Here is a 21,499-nt window from a genome sequence, read left to right on the forward strand (position 1 = left end):
AACCCCTATTGTTTTTTGCCAAATTGATGGTTCTATTGCAGGAGGGGAACCTGCTCATTTTTCTACTGAGCCCTTAGAGATGACAATGGGGACCCATCAGGAATTAATCACTTTTATTGTGGCACCTGGAATGGATTGGCCCCTTATTTTGGGACTCCCCTGGCTTCGTAAGTGGAACCCTCACATTAACTGGAGAAAGGGGTGGTTACGTATTCGCACTAACACACCCCCTGAACGGGAGGTTGAGGCTCCAGATCCTGCTGATTCTAACCCCACACTGACAGCCAGGGGGCAGGAGAGGATCGAAGGGGAGGAGAAAATTCCGAAAGAATATTGGGATCTAAGGGGAGTTTTTAGTGAGAAATCTTCTGATAAACTCCCCTCCCCCCACAGACCCACTGCTTGCACCATTAATATTTTGCCGGGGGTGAAGCTTCCCAAGCCCCAAATATATTCAATGTCCCCTAGGGAAATGGAGGAAATGAGAAGATTCATTGATAAAAATTTGGAAAGGGGTTTTATTGAACTGGCTAGGCCCAAGGTGGCAGCTCCTGTGCTATTCAGGGAAAAGAAAGATGGCTCCCTCAGATTATGTGTGAATTTCAAAAACCTGAACTGCAACTCAGCTCAGAACCTGTACCCATTACCACTGATGAAGGACATGCTGGCCCAACTGGGGAAGGGCCGCATTTTCACTAAACTGGACTTGAGGGAAGCATACTATAGAGTCCGTATTAAAGAGGGAGACGAGTGGAAAACAGCTTTCAACTGCCCCCTTGGCTGCTTCCAGTTTCGTGTAATGCTGTTTGGCCTACAGGGGGCGCCTGCGGTCTTCATGCAATTAATTAATGAGGTGTTACATGACCATCTTTACAAAGGCGTTATCATATATTTAGATGATATCCTCATTTACACGGAAACACGTGAGGAACACGTAAAGCTGGTTCGTACCGTGATAAAGAAACTTCGGGCCGCGGAGCTTTACGCCAAATTGTCCAAATGTGAATTCCATCAGGAGAAGGTTGACTACCTGGGCTATCGTATCTCACACGCAGGTGTTGAGATGGATCCCGCTAAAGTCAAAGCAGTCACTGAGTGGGAGACCCCTCGTACACGCAGGCAATTGCAAAAAAATTTGGGGTTTGCCAATTTCTATCGCCAGTTCATCCCCTCTTTTGCTAAGATAGCTCTTCCCATAACTAACCTTTTGAAGTCCAAAGGTGGGGCGAAACCCAAGCCTAGCAAGCCGTTGGATTGGACCATGGAATGTCAAACTGCCTTTGAGAAATTAAAATGGCTTTTTGCCGAGGAACCTGTCCTCAAACACCCGGACATGGACACACCTTTTGTGGTTCAAGCTGACGCCAGCGACGTGGCAGTGGGGGCCGTATTGCTTCAGGCCAACAATCAAGGTAACTTACAACCCTGCGCATACACCTTTCGCAAGCTGACTGACACGGAGAGACGTTGGGCCATTTGGGAGAAGGAGGCGTTTGCTGTTCGTTGGGCTTTAACCACTTGGCGCCATTTTCTAGAAGGTGCCAAACCCCCGTTCGAGGTGTGGACTGACCATAAAAATTTGGAAGCTTTGAGAACTCCCAGGAGACTTTCTCCTAAACAGATGCGCTGGGCTCAGCATTTCAATCGTTTTAATTTTACCCTGAAATACATTCCAGGGGGGAAAAATTTCAATCGTTTTAATTTTACCCTGAAATACATTCCAGGGGGAAAATTTTTTATGGCTGATGCTTTATCCCGGCTTCCTCAGTACAACTGTTCTAAACTCAGCGTGGTCCAGCCTGTCTTTCCCACGACGAGCCTCACTGCTCCAGTTGTTACTAGGAATCAGGCACACTCTAAAGTGGAGGTGTCCCAGGACTTTCTTTCCGATCTCAAGAAAGCCCTCCCTGATGATGATTGGTTCCAGCAGCACGTGACTGAATGTACTATGAGGGATGGGTTGCCCTGGATTGGGGCAAAGCTTTACGTTCCTGCGTCTCTTCGATTAATTGTTCTTCAGCGAGCTCATGATTCCCGAATGGCCGGACATTTTGGTTTCGTTAAAACGCTGCATCTCGTCAAAAGACAGTTTTGTTGGCCTTCTTTGAAAAAGGACATTGAACGTTATGTTGCCAGTTGTCCCATTTGTGCTGCTGCTAAACGCCCGCCGGGGAAACCGCAAGGACTGCTCCAGGCTGTAGCTCGCCCTGTCGCCCCTTGGAAGGAGATCTCTATGGACTTCATCGTTGAACTTCCTGAGAGTCAGGGTCACACTGTTATCTGGGTTGTTACCAACTTGTTCTCCAAGCAAGTCCATTTCATTCCTTGCTCCAAGATTCCTTCTGCTAAGACTCTTGCCAAGATGTTCATCTCCCACATTTACCGCTTACATGGGGTGCCCGACCGCATCATTTCGGACAGAGGTGTACAGTTCACCTCCATTTTCTGGAAGGAGTTTCTGAAGCGGATTGGCTCCGTCCAGGGCTTAAGCTCCGCCCACCACCCTCAGACTAATGGGGCTTGTGAGAGGACTAATTCTGGAACAATATTTACATTGTTTCATCAACTACCAGCAAGATGATTGGGTGGATTTGTTGCTGCACGCGGAGGTGGCTTATAATAACTCTGTGCATAGCAGCACTGGGTTCACCACTTTCCGTGTGGTGTTTGGCCAGGACTTTGTGCCCATTCTTGAGGTTCCTCGTGAGCAGCCCCAAGTATCGTCTCTGTCTGAGTGGAGTGATCGCCTTCGGTGCGTTTGGCCTTTAGCTCTCTGCACTTTGGACGCTGCGCATTGCGCCCATAAGAAACAGGCTGATAAGAAGCAGACTAAGCCGTATGATTACAAAGTTGGTGATCAAGTTTATTTGTCCACCACGTTTCTTCAGACTACACAAAAGTCGAAGAAGTTGGGGCCTAAGTATGTTGGCCCATTTCCCATTGTCAAGATCATCAATCCTGTTTCTGTTCGCCTGCAGCTGCCTAAACACCTCAAGCAGGTTTACCCGGTTTTTCATGTTAACCTCATAAAGCCTGTCTGCACTTCGTCGTTGCGTCCGCCTGCTCCTGCACCTCCTGCTCCGCTTTTGATCAACAGTGAACATTTCGAGGTTCGCGAGATTTTGGACTCTTGTAAACGCCGGAATCGTGTCCAGTACCTGGTGGCTTGGAAGCATTTTCCCCCCTCTCACGCTGAATGGGTGGAGGGGTCCCATGTTCGGGCCCCTCAGTTACTCCGCAAGTTCTATTCTGCTTATCCTGACAAGCCCTGATTTGGCCACTTTCCTGACTGGAATTTTTTTTCCCTCTTCTCTCTTTTCTCTGTCTCTTCCTCTCCCTTTTTCCCCTTTTCGTGTTTTGTTGTTTGTTTGTTTGTTTGTTTGTTTGTGCTTTGTCGTTTCTGCAGGTCTGACCGCGTTTTTCTGGAGGAGGCCCGGATGTCAGCCTCTGCTTTGCTGCTGCTTTGGCTGCCATTGAAATGGGGAGGGGTTGGCATGGTATTTGGGAGGGGAATCTTTGTTGTGCTGGAGGAAGTTTCTAGATGCTGAACTGTCCACCTTACTGCGCATGTCGAGGAGGAATGTTTCCCACCAAGGCCAACGGTCCAGCATTCCATCCTGGTGATGCCTTTCGAAGTTATCTCACACCTGACATTTGGGAGAATTATGATTGGACTGTGCACGGGGATGCCAAGGGGAGGGGAATGAATTATACATTATATTATTCGCTTTCGCGCCTAATTAACCAGACTTAGCTTAGCTTTGCATTTATAATTAGTAAAAGTACACTTGATTTCAACAAAATGGAGTCCGGTGGTTTTCTTTCCTGATTATTGAATGAAGAAAGGCTGACAGTTTTAGATAACTAGGAGTTTGGGAAAATCACGTATTGGGTTGAAGTCAATTACATAAGCTTCAGTCGAGACTAAGGATTGTTGTCATCTGTGCAGGAAGGTGGAAATGTGATCTTTTTCTTACAGATATTTACTCAGGAGAGATTAATAAGTTTTAAAATATATATTGGACAGGGAAAAGTGTATGGTGTCAAAAACATGCTAAACGTTAAGCAGTCCTAAATTTAATAACTAGGCATAAGGTTTTGGCTAAGCATTGCACCTTATCTCCAGATTCATGGATAGAGCCACTCATGCTGAAATGCACTCATTTGAAAGGAATATAACTGAAAGGAAATTGTTTATAAAGTGGTTTGTCTTTATCTAGCTTCCTTCCAAACACCTAAATAAACAGTGTGTGTCTCTTTGAATCATTCAGTGATAATTTGGCTTTGGATTAGCTCAGTGTTTCTCAAACTTGGCCACTTTTAAGATGTGTGGACTTCAACTCCCAGAAGGGAAGGGAGGAATTTCATTAGCAAAGGTTTTCAAAATTTTCTTGTCACTAAAAGTTCTTTCAGATGCCCCAACTCCAAATGACATTGTCATCATCATAGTACTCGATACCTGAAACAAGATTATTCATTAAGATGTACCTTGAGAAAGGGAACAAGATTTGGCTGCGGAGAAGACTTTAGTTCCACATATAGTTCTTTGGTAAATTCTTCTGGCTCAATTTTAGCTTCCTAGGTAAAAAAATAAATTTAGTTTAGTGTATTTACTTTGTCAAACATGTAAAAGATAACAGGTATAAGTATAAACATAAATATGAACACAGTAAATGGGTACAAATAAATTGTATAATAAATTGTAGCACACTAGACATGCCTACAAGTAGGAAATCTCAATTCCCTTGCATTCCAGTACTAATTAATCCCATAATGTGCTCATTTTCAACACACCTTTTCAATATAACATCTTTTTTATATTGAAGGTCTTTTCCTTCAAACCAATTTTCTCTTATTAACAATGTTATATAAAGACGAAAATTTTCCCGACTAGTTTCAAGAAACTGGAAAATTTAAAGAAGCTGTTTATAAAACATGTTTATAAGAAAAGCACCTTGAAAAAGACTGTCATTTGGCTAAACACAAATATACCAGATATGGGCAACCTGGTACTCTGCAGAGATCTCAATTTTACCCTCCATTCGGTCCAGTGTGCCTAAGGGTGCAGAAGTACGGGTATTGTAGTGTCAATCATAGCAAAAACAGCTGGTTACCTAATGTGGTCATGCAGTGCACTTACTATGAGTTTGAAATTTAAGAATTACAGGCAGTCCTCACTTAGTGGCTATTAAAATTTACTACAGACCCACTAAAAAAGCTACTTATAAAAAAAGCTACTTTGGTTTTAGAGTTCCAACAGCTGCCCAAAAGCCCAGCACTTACATAGCCACATTTTGGCACTTGGCAACCAGTTCACTTTTACAGCCAGTTGCAGTATTCTGCAGTAAGGTGACCATGATTTACTATATTTTTGTTGGTTTCTAGCCTTTCCAGCCAGTTTCTGGCAAAAAAAAAGACACCCATAGGAATACATTGATTTGCTTAATGAACATGGCATTCACTTAATGAAGCTACAAAGTGATAAAATTGGATCTGGTCCTGTGGGTGCCTTGACTTATCATGATGGCTTATGATGGAAATTCTGGGTGCCATTATGGTCATAAACCGAGGACCATCTATACAGTTTTGCATCCTTGCATGTTATTTGTACCTTTTTTTCTCACTCCCACATTTAAAATCATACCATGAATGATAGCAAGCTGGGTGAGTTTGGGTCAATCACTCTCTCTTAACCCAATTCACCCCATAGGGTTACTGCTGTGCGGAAAAATATGATGAGGAAGGGATATTAGGTATGTTTGTACTTACTTTTGAATTTATAAAAATAATAAAGGTGGTATAAGACACACCAAAATTTTGAAGAGGTAAATTTTAAAAAAAGTTTTTGCACTCTGTAGGCCTCCCAAACCCTCTGCACGCCTCATTTTTTAAAATTAAAAATGGGGCATGCAGAGAGTTTGAGAGGCCTGAAAAGTGCTCCTGGGGGATGGAGGGGGGCAGGAAAATCGAGCAAAAAATGGCAAAACTGGGCCTGTTTTTTTGCAAAAAACTGGGCATGGATATGCTTTGGGAGCTTTATAAAGTGCTCCTGGGGGCTGGAGGGGGGCAAAAACGAACAAAAAACAGGGCATTTTCCACTCGTTTTTGCCCTCTCCAGCCCCTAGGATCACTTTGCAGGCCTCCCAAACCATCTGCACATCCATTTTTGTGAAGGGAGCGGCATTTCGGGAGGCCAAAAATGCTGAATTCAGTGTATGAGACGCACCCAGATTTTCACCTTCTTTTTTCGGAGAAAAAAGGTACGTCCTATACTCTGAAAAATATGGTATAACTAGAACTAAAAGTCAGTATTTAATCTGGCCCACTATAATAGAATAAAAATGTGAGCATAGGGTGTTATTTCACACAGTGTCTCTATTCTGGAATCATCTTACAAAATGACACAAATTTATAGCAGAGCCAGGCTTTAAGCTATTATGATAGTCCAAGCTTATTGAACATACTTGCAAGTGTAAGAGCAAGTTTTTGTATTTAAGGTAAATTCTTCTCTTATCATGCAGCAAATCTAATGTTGGACATGGCAAAAACATCCTCCCCCCCCCCCCCACACAGAAAGCAACTGCTAAGTTTTAATATGATTTGACTTCCCCAAGCAGAAGTGAAAGTAAACCACAGAAATGGCACCCGAAGGCAATTAGTGTATAGATGCAAAACCACCCCTTCCTTCTAATAATGTGATGTTGTTAGCTTCCCAGAGTTATTTATAAAATTAGCTCCCTATAAATGTTCACAAAAATAAGTACATAACATACTGTATTTTTTGGAGCACAAGACATTCTGGAGTATAAGACGCACCTTAGTTTTGGGAGAGGAAAATAAGGGGGGGGGGAATTCTGCCTTTGCCCACCAGCATCCATCGGTATTCATCTGGCTAGAGTCCTTAGCAAACAGCCTGATCAGCTTCAACACATTAATTCGCTGGTTGTGAGCATGCGCACATGAGCCTCATTGGAGCTGATATGCAGCTTCAAAAACAGAGTTGATCGTCGCAGGGAGTTCCAGTGAGTAAAGCACGCGAAGCATGGAAGTGGTAAGTCAAGGCAGCAGCTGTTCTGGGTTACCATTTTGGCTTCTGCACCTTGTGTTTTCAGCCTCTGTTTGAGACCCGTTCTAAGGCTGCAGGGATCGCCAAAGCACATCGCTGCCGATCACAGCCTGAAAACGCAACATGCAGAGGCCAAAAACGGGGCACACAGAGGCCTAAAATGCAATGCGCAAAGGCCGAAAATGCAATGAGCAGTGGCGATGATTGACGGCGATGTGCTCAAGCAATCCCCACAGCCTTGAATGGGTCTCAAACAGAGCGTTCAGAGGCTGAAAACGCGAGGCATAGAGACCAAAAATGCATGGGGCGATATCCCTGCCGCCTGGAACAGATCTAAAACACAGCGCCTGGAGACCAAAGGGTGGGGGCCAGCAAGTGGGCGTGGCTACATTTAGAGTATAAGATGCACCCAAATTTTCACCCTTTTTTGTGTGTGTGTGTGTGTGTGTGTGAGAGAGAGAGATACTGTGAAAAATACGGTACTCGTGTAAGCTTTCACAGCTAGTGTCAGTTATAGAGCCGAGGTGGCGTAGTGGTTAAATGCAGCACTGCAGGCTACTTCAGCTGACTGCAGTTCAGCAGTTCGGCTGTTCAAATCTAACCGGCTCAGGGTTGACTCAGCCTTCCACCCTTCCGAGGTGGGTAAAATGAGGACCCAGATTGTTGGGGGCGATATGCTGACTCTGTAAACCGCTTAGAGAGGGCTGAAAGCCCTATGAAGCGGTATATAAGTCTAACTCCTATTGCTATAGTTGAGAAGTATTGAGCTGCAAGATTAGGGACCAGTTGCTCTTTCTTTGAGCAGTGACTCAACACTGCCCAAATAAACAGAGATTTTCTGTGATGAAATGACAACATACAACACCATTATATGAATGATACAAATGTTGCAAGCAAATAATTGATTTCATTTGTGTGATAACAGTATGATTAAACACAACATGGCTGTAATGTCTTTATGGCTTCTCCTGGAGGCCATGAAGATGCCAACAGGGCTACATTATATAACTCTGCTTGATACTGCACATGTAAGGACTAGAACAGGGGTGTCAAACTCACAGTGTCAGGTTGTCATCATGTGACATATCGTGACCCCTCCCCTTCGTTTAAACGGGGATGGGGGATTGGCCAGTGCAAGGTGCATCTGGATTGCGGACCGAGTTTGACATCTCTGGACTAGAAGATAACAGATACGTTACAATGGGCAGGAAGTTTGGAAACTCCAACCAAGCAGCTTCGAACTGCAACCTTCTACACAGATGAAGTCCCACCAGAAACATTCCTGGGCAAAGACATTCAGAATCAGGAGAGGGGTAGTTGCAGATGAGCTTTTACCAACAGCCTTTGAACCAGATGCTTCACATTCTGCCCCATCTGAGGTGCTTGAGGTCCACTGGAGGCCAGTTTTATTAGTGTTGTAAGGAAGTTTTTGCACTTTTTCACGTTTTCCAGCATTTCCTGACAAGAAAATAGACTTAGACTTAGATCAAACGGTTAGGAAATTACTATTTCTGCAGCGTTAGCCTATTTTGTACTTACTGTATAACTGAAGGGCTGGGTGACTTTGGAGTCATCTGTTTCAGCAACTGGTTTTGAAGTGAAAGCCATCATGGGAGAGTCAGAAAGAGGAAGCTTTGCTGATGATCCAGCAATCAATGACTTTGCTGTTGAGCCTATAATATTTGGTGATGCTATAGACTGAAAGACATTCAACATAAAAGTTACTTGCAACATTCCTGGCAGGACGAACGCAGATGTTGCTGCGTAACAAAGCTTATTTCCATGAGAGTGGATTTTCCTCTGACTGATGTCTGACCTCTTAAAGAACTACATATTAAATTAGGTATTCAAGAGGGGTTTACATGAAGTCTTTGACAACAATAGTTCGTTTAGTGACCGTTCAAACTTACAATGGCACTGAAAAATGTGACTTATGACTGTTTTTCAGACTTCCGACCATTCCTCATGGTCACATAAAGCAAAATTCAGATGCTTGGCAAGTGACTCATAGTTATGACGGTGAAGTCTCCTGGGCTTTTGTGACCTTCTGACAAGCAAAGTCAATGGGGACGTCAGATTGACTTAACAACCATGTTACTAACTTAACTGCAGTGATTCACTTAACAACTGTGGCAAGAAAGGTTGTAAAGTGGGGCAAAAATCCATTAACAACTGTGTTGTTTGGATAATCAGTGTTCGTGGAAGGCAAAAGGAATAAACCTACTCAATATATGTTGATTTGGAGGGTATAAGGGCACAATTGGAATATACTGTATATCTTTTAGTTGTTATAGATGAAGGGGGGTATCCAGGGGATGGGGGTGCACTGTAATATGTGTTTTTCCCCTTTTTTCTTTCTTTTTTTGTATTCAGATGTATACGTACTTTTTGTATTATTTGTTTTAAAAAATAAAAAAGAATTTTAAAAACCTGTCTTGTTTGCAATAGAAGTTTTGGGTTGGACTGTTGAGGACTATTTGTACTCTGCAAGAGTAACGAAGCTTCGTTATCACCCTGGGAAAGATTCAGAAGACTCCTTCTTTCTGCATTTAGCAATGGTTACAACCTCACTAATTCTGACACACATTAATTAAAACTAAGTTGAGGATACTAGATTGATGTTTAAGTCAGTCTTTTTACAGGACTAATTTATGTTATTTGGATAGTAATATTGTTTTTTTAAAGATTTTATTAGATGATATTTTGTTTTAATTTTTTTTGGATGAGTTCTAAAAGAAAAGGAAGAAAACGACTAACATTAGCTTTTCTTTTCTACATCCAAGTTTCTTTGCCCTATCTGTTTTTTTTCTCTGGGCAACTCCTTTTCCAGACTTTCATACAGAAAGCTCATTTGCATGGCATGCAAAGATACGATCTGGTTAAGGGAAGTACAATTACCTAAACATAGCCCCTGGGTTAAACTGAATTCAACTAGAGAATTTTTGCTACAATCTGTACCCATGCTTTATCATATCTTTGTCTATATCAAAACTCTGTGCATTATTCAAGCCCAAAGAGGGAAATAATTGATGATTAATGTCTCACATCTTGGCCTTTGTATGTAAGAGACAGAAGGCAGGATTGGTTGCCAAATGACTCCATACAGCGTCTTGGTCTTTTCTCAACTTTTACATCTTATGGGCACAATCATATCACCATAGGGTAATCGAGCTAACAAAAGAAAAGTTTTGCTTTTCTTTTTTTTCAATTCACAAAATTACTAAGTTAACAGGGCGGCCACTGCAAAGGCACCTGAGATACTGATTCACACTGACGGTCAGCAAGAAACCATAGCTAGACATGACTTAAGTGGCCGATTGTGCTATTGATTCCTCGCTTCCCAAATTGTATCCCCTTATTTGATTCAATCCTTGCATAGCATCCATATCATGCTAAATGCTTACTTTATTATTCTAGAAGGAGGTTGACTAGCAGTCTGATGCCTTGTAAAAGGACTCCAGGCAGAAGAAAGCAAGGGCCTTCTTACTTCTGGGTTATCCAATTCTTATAGCAAGCAAGAAGGAGCCAGTTTCATTTTGCTCAGATCAAAGACAAATATAAAGACAGGACACCTAAAGCCATGGTTACTACAAAACAAGTTACAAATTTTTATTAGCTCTGAGAAGCAGAGAATCTATAACAATGATGGTGAACCTTTTCAGCACTGAGTGCCCAAAGTGGAATGTGCATGCACCGGAAACCCACAGACCAGCTGACCGGCGTGCATCAATGTTCCCTCTAATTTTTTTTAGTGTGTGCAGAAAAGTATAGTGTTTGAGCGGCACATTTTCATGCCTGAGCATCTGATTTTTTTTTTAGCAATAATTGCCATCAGAGCAGATGTTGGGGAGGGGGGCAAGGAGGAAAAGAGTCCTCTCCATCAGACGCCAGGAAGGAAGGGAAGGGAGTGGGAGGGAAAGGAAAGGAAATAGGAGAGAAGAAAAGAAAATGATGAAGAAGGGAGGAAAAGGGAAGGGAAAAGAAAAAAAGAAGGGAAAGGAAATAAGGAAAGGAAAGGAAAAGAGAAAGGAAAGGAAGAGAGAAAGAAAAGGAAAAGGAAAGGAAGATAGAAGAAGGACAGAAAGGGAAAGGAAAGAGTGAAATGGATTGGTACTGCTCAAAAATCAAGTCTCAAGATCCCATGGACCCCTTTGGCTCAGGCAGTCCAACTCCACGCTGCTTCCTTCTCTCCGCAAAGCGAAGGGATCGCAGAAAGGCTGCTGAGCCCAGAACGGGACTTCAGACAACGCAATGCCTGAGAAATGCGGGATGTGCAGAGAAATGCAGGTTACAACCAGTGAATCGTGTTTCCCCAGGAACCGACGAAGCCCCAGAGGACCAATGGGAATTCTACCTTCGGCAGCGTCATTGGTCTCTGGGCAGAGTCTTCCTTGACTTCACCTGCTGGAGGAGAGAGTTTGGTGCAGAGAGAGGAGGGAGGGAGGGGGAATATTTTAAGTCATATTGTAAGACATTAAAAAACACTGCGCAGCAGTTGGAAACTGCTTTGCAGAGTTTTCTTGTTATGTGCGCGGCTGCGCAGCCATGCAGCTTAGAGGGAACATTGGTGTGTATGCGTGCGCCAGCCAGTCTTAGGGTTTCTGGCACACGTATGTGCGTGCTGGAGCACCGGAAACCCGAAGACCAGCTGGCCAGCGCACACATGCCTGTTTTTTGGCTGGATTTCAGGCCATTTCCCAGCATTCTGGAGCCCGCAAAGACCAGCTGGCTGGCACGCATGTGCATGCTGGGAACCAGAAGACCAGCTGGCGATGGCGCATGTGCCCACAGAGAGGGCTCTGAGTGCCACTTCTGACACACATGCCATAGGTTTGCAATCACAGATCTATAACACATGATGAGGTTGATCATCTTATTGCTGCACATCTCACTAGAAACTTAGAATTGCTACTTCCTATAGTGTTCAGCAATATTGATCAGAAATAATTTATATAGGCTGTTTGCAGTGTAGAAAGACACATTTGGCATGCAGGTCTAAAATTAACCTGGAACAGCTATATTTTAAAACCACAGGGGTTTTTTTTAGATTTGTAAACCACTATAATAAAAATGTTAGCTAAAAAACTAAATACCAGAAAACAGAATGCAAATCATACCTGAATTACAGCAGGCTTCTTAACAGTAGAAGTAATAGAATGAGTTGCCCAAGCCAGTGTTTTAACAGGAGCCGTTAGTACTTTAAGTACCTGAGTTCCAGAACTCTTTCAATAAAATAAAGAAACAGATGTAATGGGGGAAAAAATCACTTTCCAGCTAGTAGTCAATGAAAGTTCCTTACTAACTGTAAATAGATTATCTGCTTTGGCATACAAATGCCCCTATACACAGAATTTTTCTATTTTTGTGTAAGTTGTAAACGTCTTTGACTGTTATTACAAATGCTATAGCACTCGGGGTAAATATAAAAGGTTAGAGCAGAATTAAGTTGCATTTATGACTGATTATTCAAATACACATTCATGCTGCCTTATATGCAAGAAAATATTTTTAAAACTGCAAATATTTATCATATGAAAACAGTTAACAGTGGCAGTAACTGTGAAAAAATGCTTCTGTTGCACTTTCTTACTTATAGACAAATTGTACTACCAATTCAATTCAATTCAATTCAAAAGCAAAAGAAATCCTACATCAGATTAATTCTAAGGGCCTTGCAATTCCATATCCACAAAGATGCACTATAACAGCAAAAAAACTAGCAATTTGTGGGGGGAGGGGGGACACACATATTTTGAAAGTATTCTAGGCTGCTATGGAGGATGTAGGCAGCCACAACACACCAATTTACCACTGCTCAAGCTGGGAAAATTGATTCCCACTGCTTAATCACATTTGGAGCGCTAGGTCAATTTTCAAATAAAGCATTTTTTGAACAGTTCTCTTTATTCTCTAAGGATATTTATGGACTCAATATGAGAGTCTAAAACATTTCTGTAAAGGTCAATAATGGCAAAAACTGATTGTCATTTTTCTTATTTTAAAGGAATACGTATACAATCAGAATAGGAAGACCGATGGACACTGTTAGGAGTCATACTGACGAAACCTAAACTCATATTATCTAATTCTTATAGGCACCAAGAACAGCAGGAACATTAAAATAATTCCTGGTATGGGATTACCTGTTCAGGCTGAATTTTGATGGTAGTTGCAGTTGGAGGTATTGAGCATTTTACACTGGTATTATTTGAGGTCTGACTCTGAGCTTCTAATAATGCTTGTTGTGATATCAACATTAATTGACCGGTATTACTTCTGACTAGAATCATTCCTGCAAGAGAAAACAATGTCAGATCTCCCACTATTCATCCTTACCAAATAACGAATAATTATTTTGAGCTTAGGGAAATGTAAACAAAGTGAAAGAAATACCATCCTTTATTGTATTTAGGCCAGAAGTTATGTTAAGATAGGAAATATTCCAATATTTTAGTACTTCTGTGCAATAGTGCAGCATATTTCTCTAGGAGCCTTTTAAAATTATAGATGACTACACTTTTTGCAGATTCACAGCTAGTTACTATAAATGTGCCTAATATTTTCACTTCACAAAAAAACCATCAAGCATATTTAAGCAACAAGCACATTCAGAATTAATTTGCTCACAGTTCTTCACAGTTAGAAAAGTCCCAAGATACTTTAAGTATAATCAAGCTTGTCAACTCGGGTTATTTCTAATTTTAATGCAACATAAAAATGGTTCATATATGAATGTTGGCCTTTATTGACACTAGAACAGATTTAAAAAGGTAGCCTATGCTGTACTCAAAACACACAGTTACTTTTACATTAATTTACATTAATAGTTTACTGAATAGTATAGATCAATTGGGATATTGCAATGGGGGGAGGATGGTGGAAATGGAATCTATCTTTTCCTTGTCAAATGTAATTTCACATACTATATACTAAGTGGGGGGAAAACAGTGCAATTTTAAGAGTATGGTATATAGATAAACCCAGGCTATGCTCAAAAATACCTTAAAGGTTTGAGCACAATAAGCATTTTATAAGAAAAAGAAACAATGGGAAAAGACAAATTGTTAACATATCAAAAGTTGTTAGTACAAGAAGATGGAGAACTTAAGATGAAATCAAAAGAACAACTGACTGCAAAAAGATTTAATTTTCAATGGTTTTCATCTAAATAATTAAGAGACATTTAATGTAAGTAAAAAAGAGACTGGGATTGAACATAAAACAGAATTTGAAATTGTATTACCGGTATCTATAAACGATAAACATATTATTGCTAAAATGTATAAACTTTTGCAGAGATTTGAAACAGAATATGTGGCTTCCTGGGGGAGGAGCCTATCGCCGAAGGAGCTCAACGGAGCCCCTCTCAGAGTTCTGGTCTGTATATCTAATTAAGATCAATAGATATCACCCCTTTCTGGCAGAAAGGGGCAGGCAGAAGCTCAGGTGCTAGGATTTATTCGTAGTTCACAGCCCCCTTTCTTTTTTGGGGGGGCTGCGAACGGAGAAGAGATCCAGCGTAACTGAGCTCTTATCTCCAGCCAGATCCTCGCAGCTGCCTTTTTGCAGCCCTAGACAGGCGTCCCCCCCCCCTCAGGACAATGATAAATTGCTTAAAGCAACTTAAGGCTAACACGAGCGGGTCTTACTCCTGTGATGTTTTTTTTTTATAACTATCTAAACACCAGCCTTGGTTTTCCTTTGAAACTTCTTTGTTCAACTGGACTTCAAAATGGCGTTTTTACTGTGTTGGTGATTGATGACGTAATTAACTGGCTTTATCTCCCCGGAGATTGCTACTCATTAACAAGCAAAATCTACAAATAATTTATTGAGAACTGACCAGGCGAAGACACTGTTTATCCGTTTATTCTCAGCTTTTATCTATAATGCCTCCCAGGTCTAAGCAGGCAAAAAAATCCCCCCCGCATGTGCTTAAAGAACTTGTTAGTAAATCGCTGCCTTTGCCTCCTACACCCCCTACTGGAGATTCCTTGACACAGGAGCTTTTTTTTCAAATACTCAATGACTTTAAACAAGAAATCAAAGAATTTGTGCTGGATTTATGCGATAAAATACAGACTAAAATTGCCCAAATAAAGGTGGATATGTTTGAAGTTACGTCTACTATGACAGATTATATCGAAGAAATGGAGACTAAACTGGAAACCTTGGAAGAGGCTAATTCTAATTTGACTTCCAATATCCAAGCATTACAACAAGAGATTAGAGATACTCAAACACAACTTATAATGATAAATTATAACAGAAAAGCGTGTGCAATAAGAGTCAGAGGACTGCCCGAAAAGAAACAGAATATGTGATGGGACGCATGATAAAATGGGTTATAATTTTGGCTGTAACATACAAATGGGAAATAATGTGGATAAAAACACTGAAATCCACATTGCATTACAATTTAAGAAGGAACTTTTATTAAATGATATGATGGCACATGATCAGACATTATCAAAGATACATAAAAGTACTTCTAATCACTACTGAAAATAAGTTATGGTGGAAGGGCTTGCAAAAAAGCAAAATAATACCGGATTCAAATATATACAATTATACAAAGAATTTTAAAGAGCAATATTGATACCATAATTATTCCTATTAGGATTTATGGATAGCCAGTTAGAGTAAATGTACTGGAGACTGATATTGTATATGGTAACTGCAGCAGAACTATTATAAGCATAAAGGTGGAAAAATACTGAAATATCCATAATGGAGCACCATGAAGATGGCAGAACATGCAGTAACAGTGAAAATGACCTGTTGGATCAGTAACAGGAATTACTTTTATAAAAGACTGGAAACTTCTGGGCTGAAAATGGAAAAACATGCATCTGATGATTTACAGATTTGCTAATTAAAATAAGTTGAGTATGGGGAAAAGCAAAGCAAATTGCAACTTTAAAGAGTTAGGACAGATAATGAATTTGTTTGTAACTGCTTCAAGTTTGAAAATTGCTTCTTAATACCTACTTGCACTCTCTCTTCTACTTCTTTTATCTTTTCTGTCTTTTTCACTATATATAGTTTCATGTTTATTTTATACTTATGTGAAAATGTTTAACAAAAACTATTAACAAGAAAGAAACCCTGAACAAAAGAATCCAAACACTATTCCTAAGGAAATTGTTCAAATGCTTTTGATTATAATAAACTTGAAAACAAGCTCTATTCTGCAAATGTGGTATAGTGAATGTTATACCAGGGTGTAATTCTGTGTTAAATGTTATAAAGATCTTCATAAGCTATGATATAAGGTATGTTTTTCCTATTTGTCTTCTACTGACAAAGGAATGTAAACTTTATGCAAGGTTGAGAAATAACTTTTAATATTGTGTATCAAATTGCAGATTATAGAACACTGCCACCTACTGGTACAAATACAATGTAACATTCAAGTATTTCAAGAGTTTGTTAGCTCTATAACTGGAGAAAATTTTGTTTTGTTTACAAATACAACCATACATATATAATTATAGCTACTGTTTAGTATTTGTATTATTTTTACAAGGTATTTTTTCTGTAAGAAAAATGGGGGTGGGAGGGCAGAAAAAGAGATCAGAACAGGCTTTAGGCATTTTAGAGCTTCATATGCAAGGTAGTCCTTCTTTAATGACCACTTGTTCAGCAAGAGTGACCGTTCACAGTTAAGATGGCACTGAACAAGATTTATGACTGAGAGTTGTAGTGGCGGCCATTGCAACTTTCCCACAGTCATGTGATCACAATTTGGATGTTTGCTAACCAGCTCATAATTGTGACATCTGCAGTGTCCCACAGTCCCATGATAGCAATAGCAATAGCAGTTGGACTTATATACCGCTTCATAGGGCTTTCAGCCCTCTCTAAGCAGTTTACAGAGTCAGCATATCGCCCCCACAGTCTGGGTCCTCATTTGTGTCCTTCACTGCTGGCTTCCAGCAAGTAAAGTCACTGGGGAAGCCTGCAGGAAGATGCAAAATGGCACTCACATGACATCATGCCTAATAACCATTTGCTTAACAATTTGCTCCTGTTCTTTGTGACATCTTCTCCCAAGGAATGTGGTTGGCTCCAACCCTCCTACTTCCACAAGGGCTTGAAGATTTAGCTCTCCCAGTTGGCCTGGGGCTCCAAAGGTCATACTGGGAGTGGCTGACAAGTTAATAACAGATCCTATCTCACCCCTGCTCAGCCTACTCCGTCCTCCATCTTTTAACTTTAGTTGTATTTTTATAGTGTTTACTTTGTTGTATACGTATTGTTGCATTGTTTTATTCTTTTTAACATTGTAAGCTACCCAGAGTCAACTTGTGGTTGAGATGGGCAGTAAATAACTTGTCCAATCAAATGACATTGCATTTTATGACCAAATCGCTTACTAATGGAATTACCAGTCCCAAATACTGCTGTTAAGCACTGATTACCTGTAGCTTTCCCATGGTCTTGCTCTTCCCTCAAATGTTGGGTCAGAGTGAGAGACAGACTCTTTGTATTAGTATATGGTTGCATTCTACCAAATGTTTTTCTTCTAAGGTAGGGCTATCAAACTCATGCCCCACAGGTTGGATGTGTCACACACTGGCAACGCCTGGTTTAGTGAAAGGGGAAAAAGTCGTGATAGGTCATGTAACAATGCTATGACAACATGAGTTTGACGTTCCTGTTCTAATGGATGCATAGTTTGTTTTTATTGTTATATTTTATAAGGTGTAGATGACTAGGCTGAGCCTGAGGAAGGAGTGAAATGCGTCATCAGTCACGAATGCTTTCGCACTCACAAGAGCTCCAAGTCCAGCCCACCTAGAATTCCTGTATATTCTTAACTTCCGCTAATTTCCCTTGACTGTTAGTAGTTCAGATTCTTGTAGACAGCTTAAGCTTACAATAAATCTTTGTACACATTTGAACTGCCTGAATCTTCTGATTTCCCTGGTGCTGACATGCCCAAAGTCCCAAAGGTGCTTTTAAAAGCGTGGCACGACAAAACCGCGGTCCACTAAAGCGCGCCCGATTAAAGTGCGTCGCTGACATCAGCAGCAGCGCGACAACGACCGCGGAGAAAAAAGTGCGCTTTAAAAAGCGCTTTTAAAGCAAGCCAATTCACGTAAAGGTAAGGGTTAGGTTTAGGGTTAGGTTTAGGGTTAGGTTAAGGGTTAGGCTTAGGGTTACGTTAAGCGTTAGGGTTAGGTTTAGGTTTAGGGTTAGGTTAAGGGTTAGGCTTAGGGTTACGTTAAGCGTTAGGGTTAGGTTTAGGGTTAGGTTAAGGGTTAGCGTTAGGTTTAGGGTTAGGTTAAGGGTTAGGTTTAGGGTTAGGTTTGGGGGGGTTAGGTTTAGGTTTACGCGTTAATTTTAGCTTTACCGCTCACAGCGTGCTTTTTTTGTCACGCTGTGATGACGTCAGGTACGCGGTTTCGTCGAGCGTGCTTTAGTCGACTGCGGTTTTGTGGTGGAACCAGTCGTTGAAGCCACTTGGAGGTTTATGTGTATCCTCAATAAAATTAAGTAACATGGTATATGCAGACTCCTTCCATTCCTCACCATCCAGTCAGAGCTGAAGAAGCTTCTTAGATGAAGAAGCGAAATGTCTTCAAAGAAAAACAAGAAAGTCCAGTTGCCTCTGAAAAAGAACCTTTGGGACAACCATGACCTGGATGATTGAGAATCTCCATAGGCATGCCCAAAGCTATAATGGATTTATTTAGGTAGCCTGTAGATTTCATAAATATAGTTATATCAATACTACTGCTCTTGAGATTGAGGATAAGGTGCCTAGTGAACAGGTTTTACTGACTGATTCGGTAAAGTCAGAAACAGAAGGTTGTAAGTATAATGTATACAAATCACAAAATAAGCTTCTAGTAAAAAATGCATTAGGAAAAGTGCATTAAAATGCATGTCCTAGGAACAATGCTGACTTTTTAATGGATTGCTTTAAAACAAAATGAACATCAGATGGAATAAATAAATGGAATAAAGTGACAGATGAAAAATGACCATGTATAAATCAAATTCAACAGACTTGCAACACTTGTTATTCACGTTTCCTTTCATGGCTGCAAAGATATATTGTTAAAGTGCTAGGCGTGAATCAAGAAATCCAAGTTTAAATTCTGACATGATCCCTGGGAGACTTTGAGCCATTCACTCTCTCATTCTAAATTACTGCATTTTTGGGACTATATGCACCAGTCTATAAGACGCACCTAGATTTACACGAGGAAAACAAGAAAAAAAAAGTTTTTCCCCTCCCCGGCCCCCAGAAGCACTCTGCAGTGCTCCTCATGGACCATTTTCACCAAAAATGGACTCATTTTTGGGCTCCTGAATCCTCTGTGTATTGCGTTCTTGCTCTCCCCAGCCCCAAAAGCACTCTGCAGGCCAAAACCAGGCATGCTTTTGGCAAAACCAAGCCGTGCAGAGCACTGCAAAGTACTTCTGGGGGACAGGGAGAGCAAAAAGGCGATGCGGAGGGTTCAGGAGCCTAAAAATACCCATATTTAGTCTATAAGACGCACCTAAATTTTCACCCACTTTTTGGGGGTTGGGGCAAGTGCATATGACACTCTGAAAAATACGGTAACTCATCAGTTGGTTAATATAAATTGTATGCAGCCCTCAACTACCACTATACACTATTTGGACGTGCACCACATTCCTTTCTTTAGTTATCAAATCTAGAAATAAAGATTGGACCAAGGGCTACTGGTTATCAGATGGTAGAAAGAATATCCATACTGAGAAACAATGAATTTAAAAGTATTATTTCTGTTAAAAAATATTCCCAAGGCTGTTCTACCTGTGAAAATAGTACAGTGAAAGGGAAATTTGAGTTACTTAAGTATTTATGCAGCAGAGACCTTATAGTGTGCCTCAATAATGGAAAGAACACTAGTCAGGTAAAAATCAGAATTGCACTTATCAGACAAAAGAATATGGAATTGAACAGAGGAAGTGATGAAATCTTGACAGTATCAGTCTAACCAGTAACAGGTATATTTCACAGAAAGATCCAAAATAAGTATTTTAGACAAGGAACAGTTTCTCAGCTATCTCCTGTGTGATCAATGTTTACAGAAAATTGGCACCCGAAATATTGAATTCCAGCAAGAACTTCACATCGTTCTACCCCAGTGATGGCTAACCTTTTAGAGACCGAGTCCCCAAACTGCAACCCAAAACCCACTTACTTATCACCAAGTGCCAACATGGCAATTTAACCTGAATAATGAGGTTTTACTACCTAAAATAGTTCATCTAATTATTCTAAGAAAAACGTGATAATGCCCTTTTATGCCCCTTCATTTTTTTCTGCTTTTGAAATATTGCGTTTAGTAACAATAAACAAAAACTTTTGTAATATCATTTCTCTTTCCCTCCCTCTTTCTCTTTCCCTCCCTCCCTCTCCCTCCTTCTCTTTCTCTTCCCCTCCCTCTCTCTTTCTCTCCCTCCCTCTCTCCTTCCCTCCCTCTTTCTTCCCCCCCCCCCATGAGAAATATATGATGGAGCTGGGCTGGGGCGACAGCACACATGCCATAGATTCACCACCACTGTCCTATCTCTGTTGATACTGCTTAAACAGCACAAGCAGAATTACAACAATAACCAATTTCTCAAAATGGAGTTTTCCTACAAAACACTGAACTAAAATAGAACTTCTTTAGCCAAGGAGACACTGTGCTTCCTTATTATGATTGGGTATAATTTTCCAGAGGTCAATTCCTATAAATGACATCTCCCTTCTTGTTGTTCTGTTTTTATTTGGAAGAGTCTAACCAAAGACTACTCATGCTGGTGCTGATCTGCAACTTGCTGGGCTGATCACATTGTCATTAATGGATCCATAACTCTCACTTAACTTTCTATTCATCTTGGTTACATTTACACTCTGCTTTCAATTCTTATTTCTGAGCAACTCCACTTAGGAAAAAATATGGTATGACTGACATGCCTGTCTTCTACCTGCTTCATCTTCCTTTAGGTAGAGAGTAGAGGATAGCTTTCATAGAGAGAGGAAAATCCATTACCAAAGCAACAGAGAAGCATGCCTTAAGCTGATACTTAAAAGATTTACAAAAAAAGTTAAGTTTTCACTTAATTCACATGAAAATAAAAGGGGAAGGAGGGGGAAACACAATCAAACTTGAAAGATTCTACTACAGCCATTCTAATAAAAGTTTTAGATCTATACATCATTGGTTTCTTAATCTATTTGTAGGCTGACATTCCAATTCTGCATTTGAGTTGGCTAAAAGAATGTTATGCAAGGATAACTAACAGCAAGATGGATGAAATTTATTTCAATGGTGTTGTAAGAACTGAGGACCAGGAGGAACACACATTATTCTGGGGAAAGTCTATCTGTATGATGCTTAGACATTCCGAAATATTTGGATAAACAGATTTTATCAATATAGGAGAATATGTGTTCTGTAC

General features: G+C 40.6%; 1 protein-coding gene across 1 annotated transcript in view; it reads right to left on the reverse strand.

Annotated features, from left to right (window-relative positions):
- The window catches only part of TAF4B (TATA-box binding protein associated factor 4b), a 95,954-nt gene that overhangs the window by 71,538 nt on the left and 2,917 nt on the right, over nt 1-21,499 (reverse strand). The window contains exons 2-6 of the mRNA XM_087707151.1: nt 13,210-13,358; nt 12,184-12,288; nt 8,606-8,764; nt 8,402-8,524; nt 4,489-4,578 (exon numbers count right to left, since the gene is read on the reverse strand). Coding sequence (XP_087563277.1) covers nt 4,489-4,578; nt 8,402-8,524; nt 8,606-8,764; nt 12,184-12,288; nt 13,210-13,358 — 626 coding nt within the window. The remainder of the gene's footprint in view (nt 1-4,488; nt 4,579-8,401; nt 8,525-8,605; nt 8,765-12,183; nt 12,289-13,209; nt 13,359-21,499) is intronic.

Source organism: Thamnophis sirtalis, unplaced genomic scaffold (assembly GCF_051295495.1).
Source record: "Thamnophis sirtalis isolate CommonGarterSnake01/CBP01778 unplaced genomic scaffold, rThaSir2_p1.2 scaffold_2, whole genome shotgun sequence".
Lineage (NCBI taxonomy): Eukaryota > Metazoa > Chordata > Lepidosauria > Squamata > Natricidae > Thamnophis > Thamnophis sirtalis.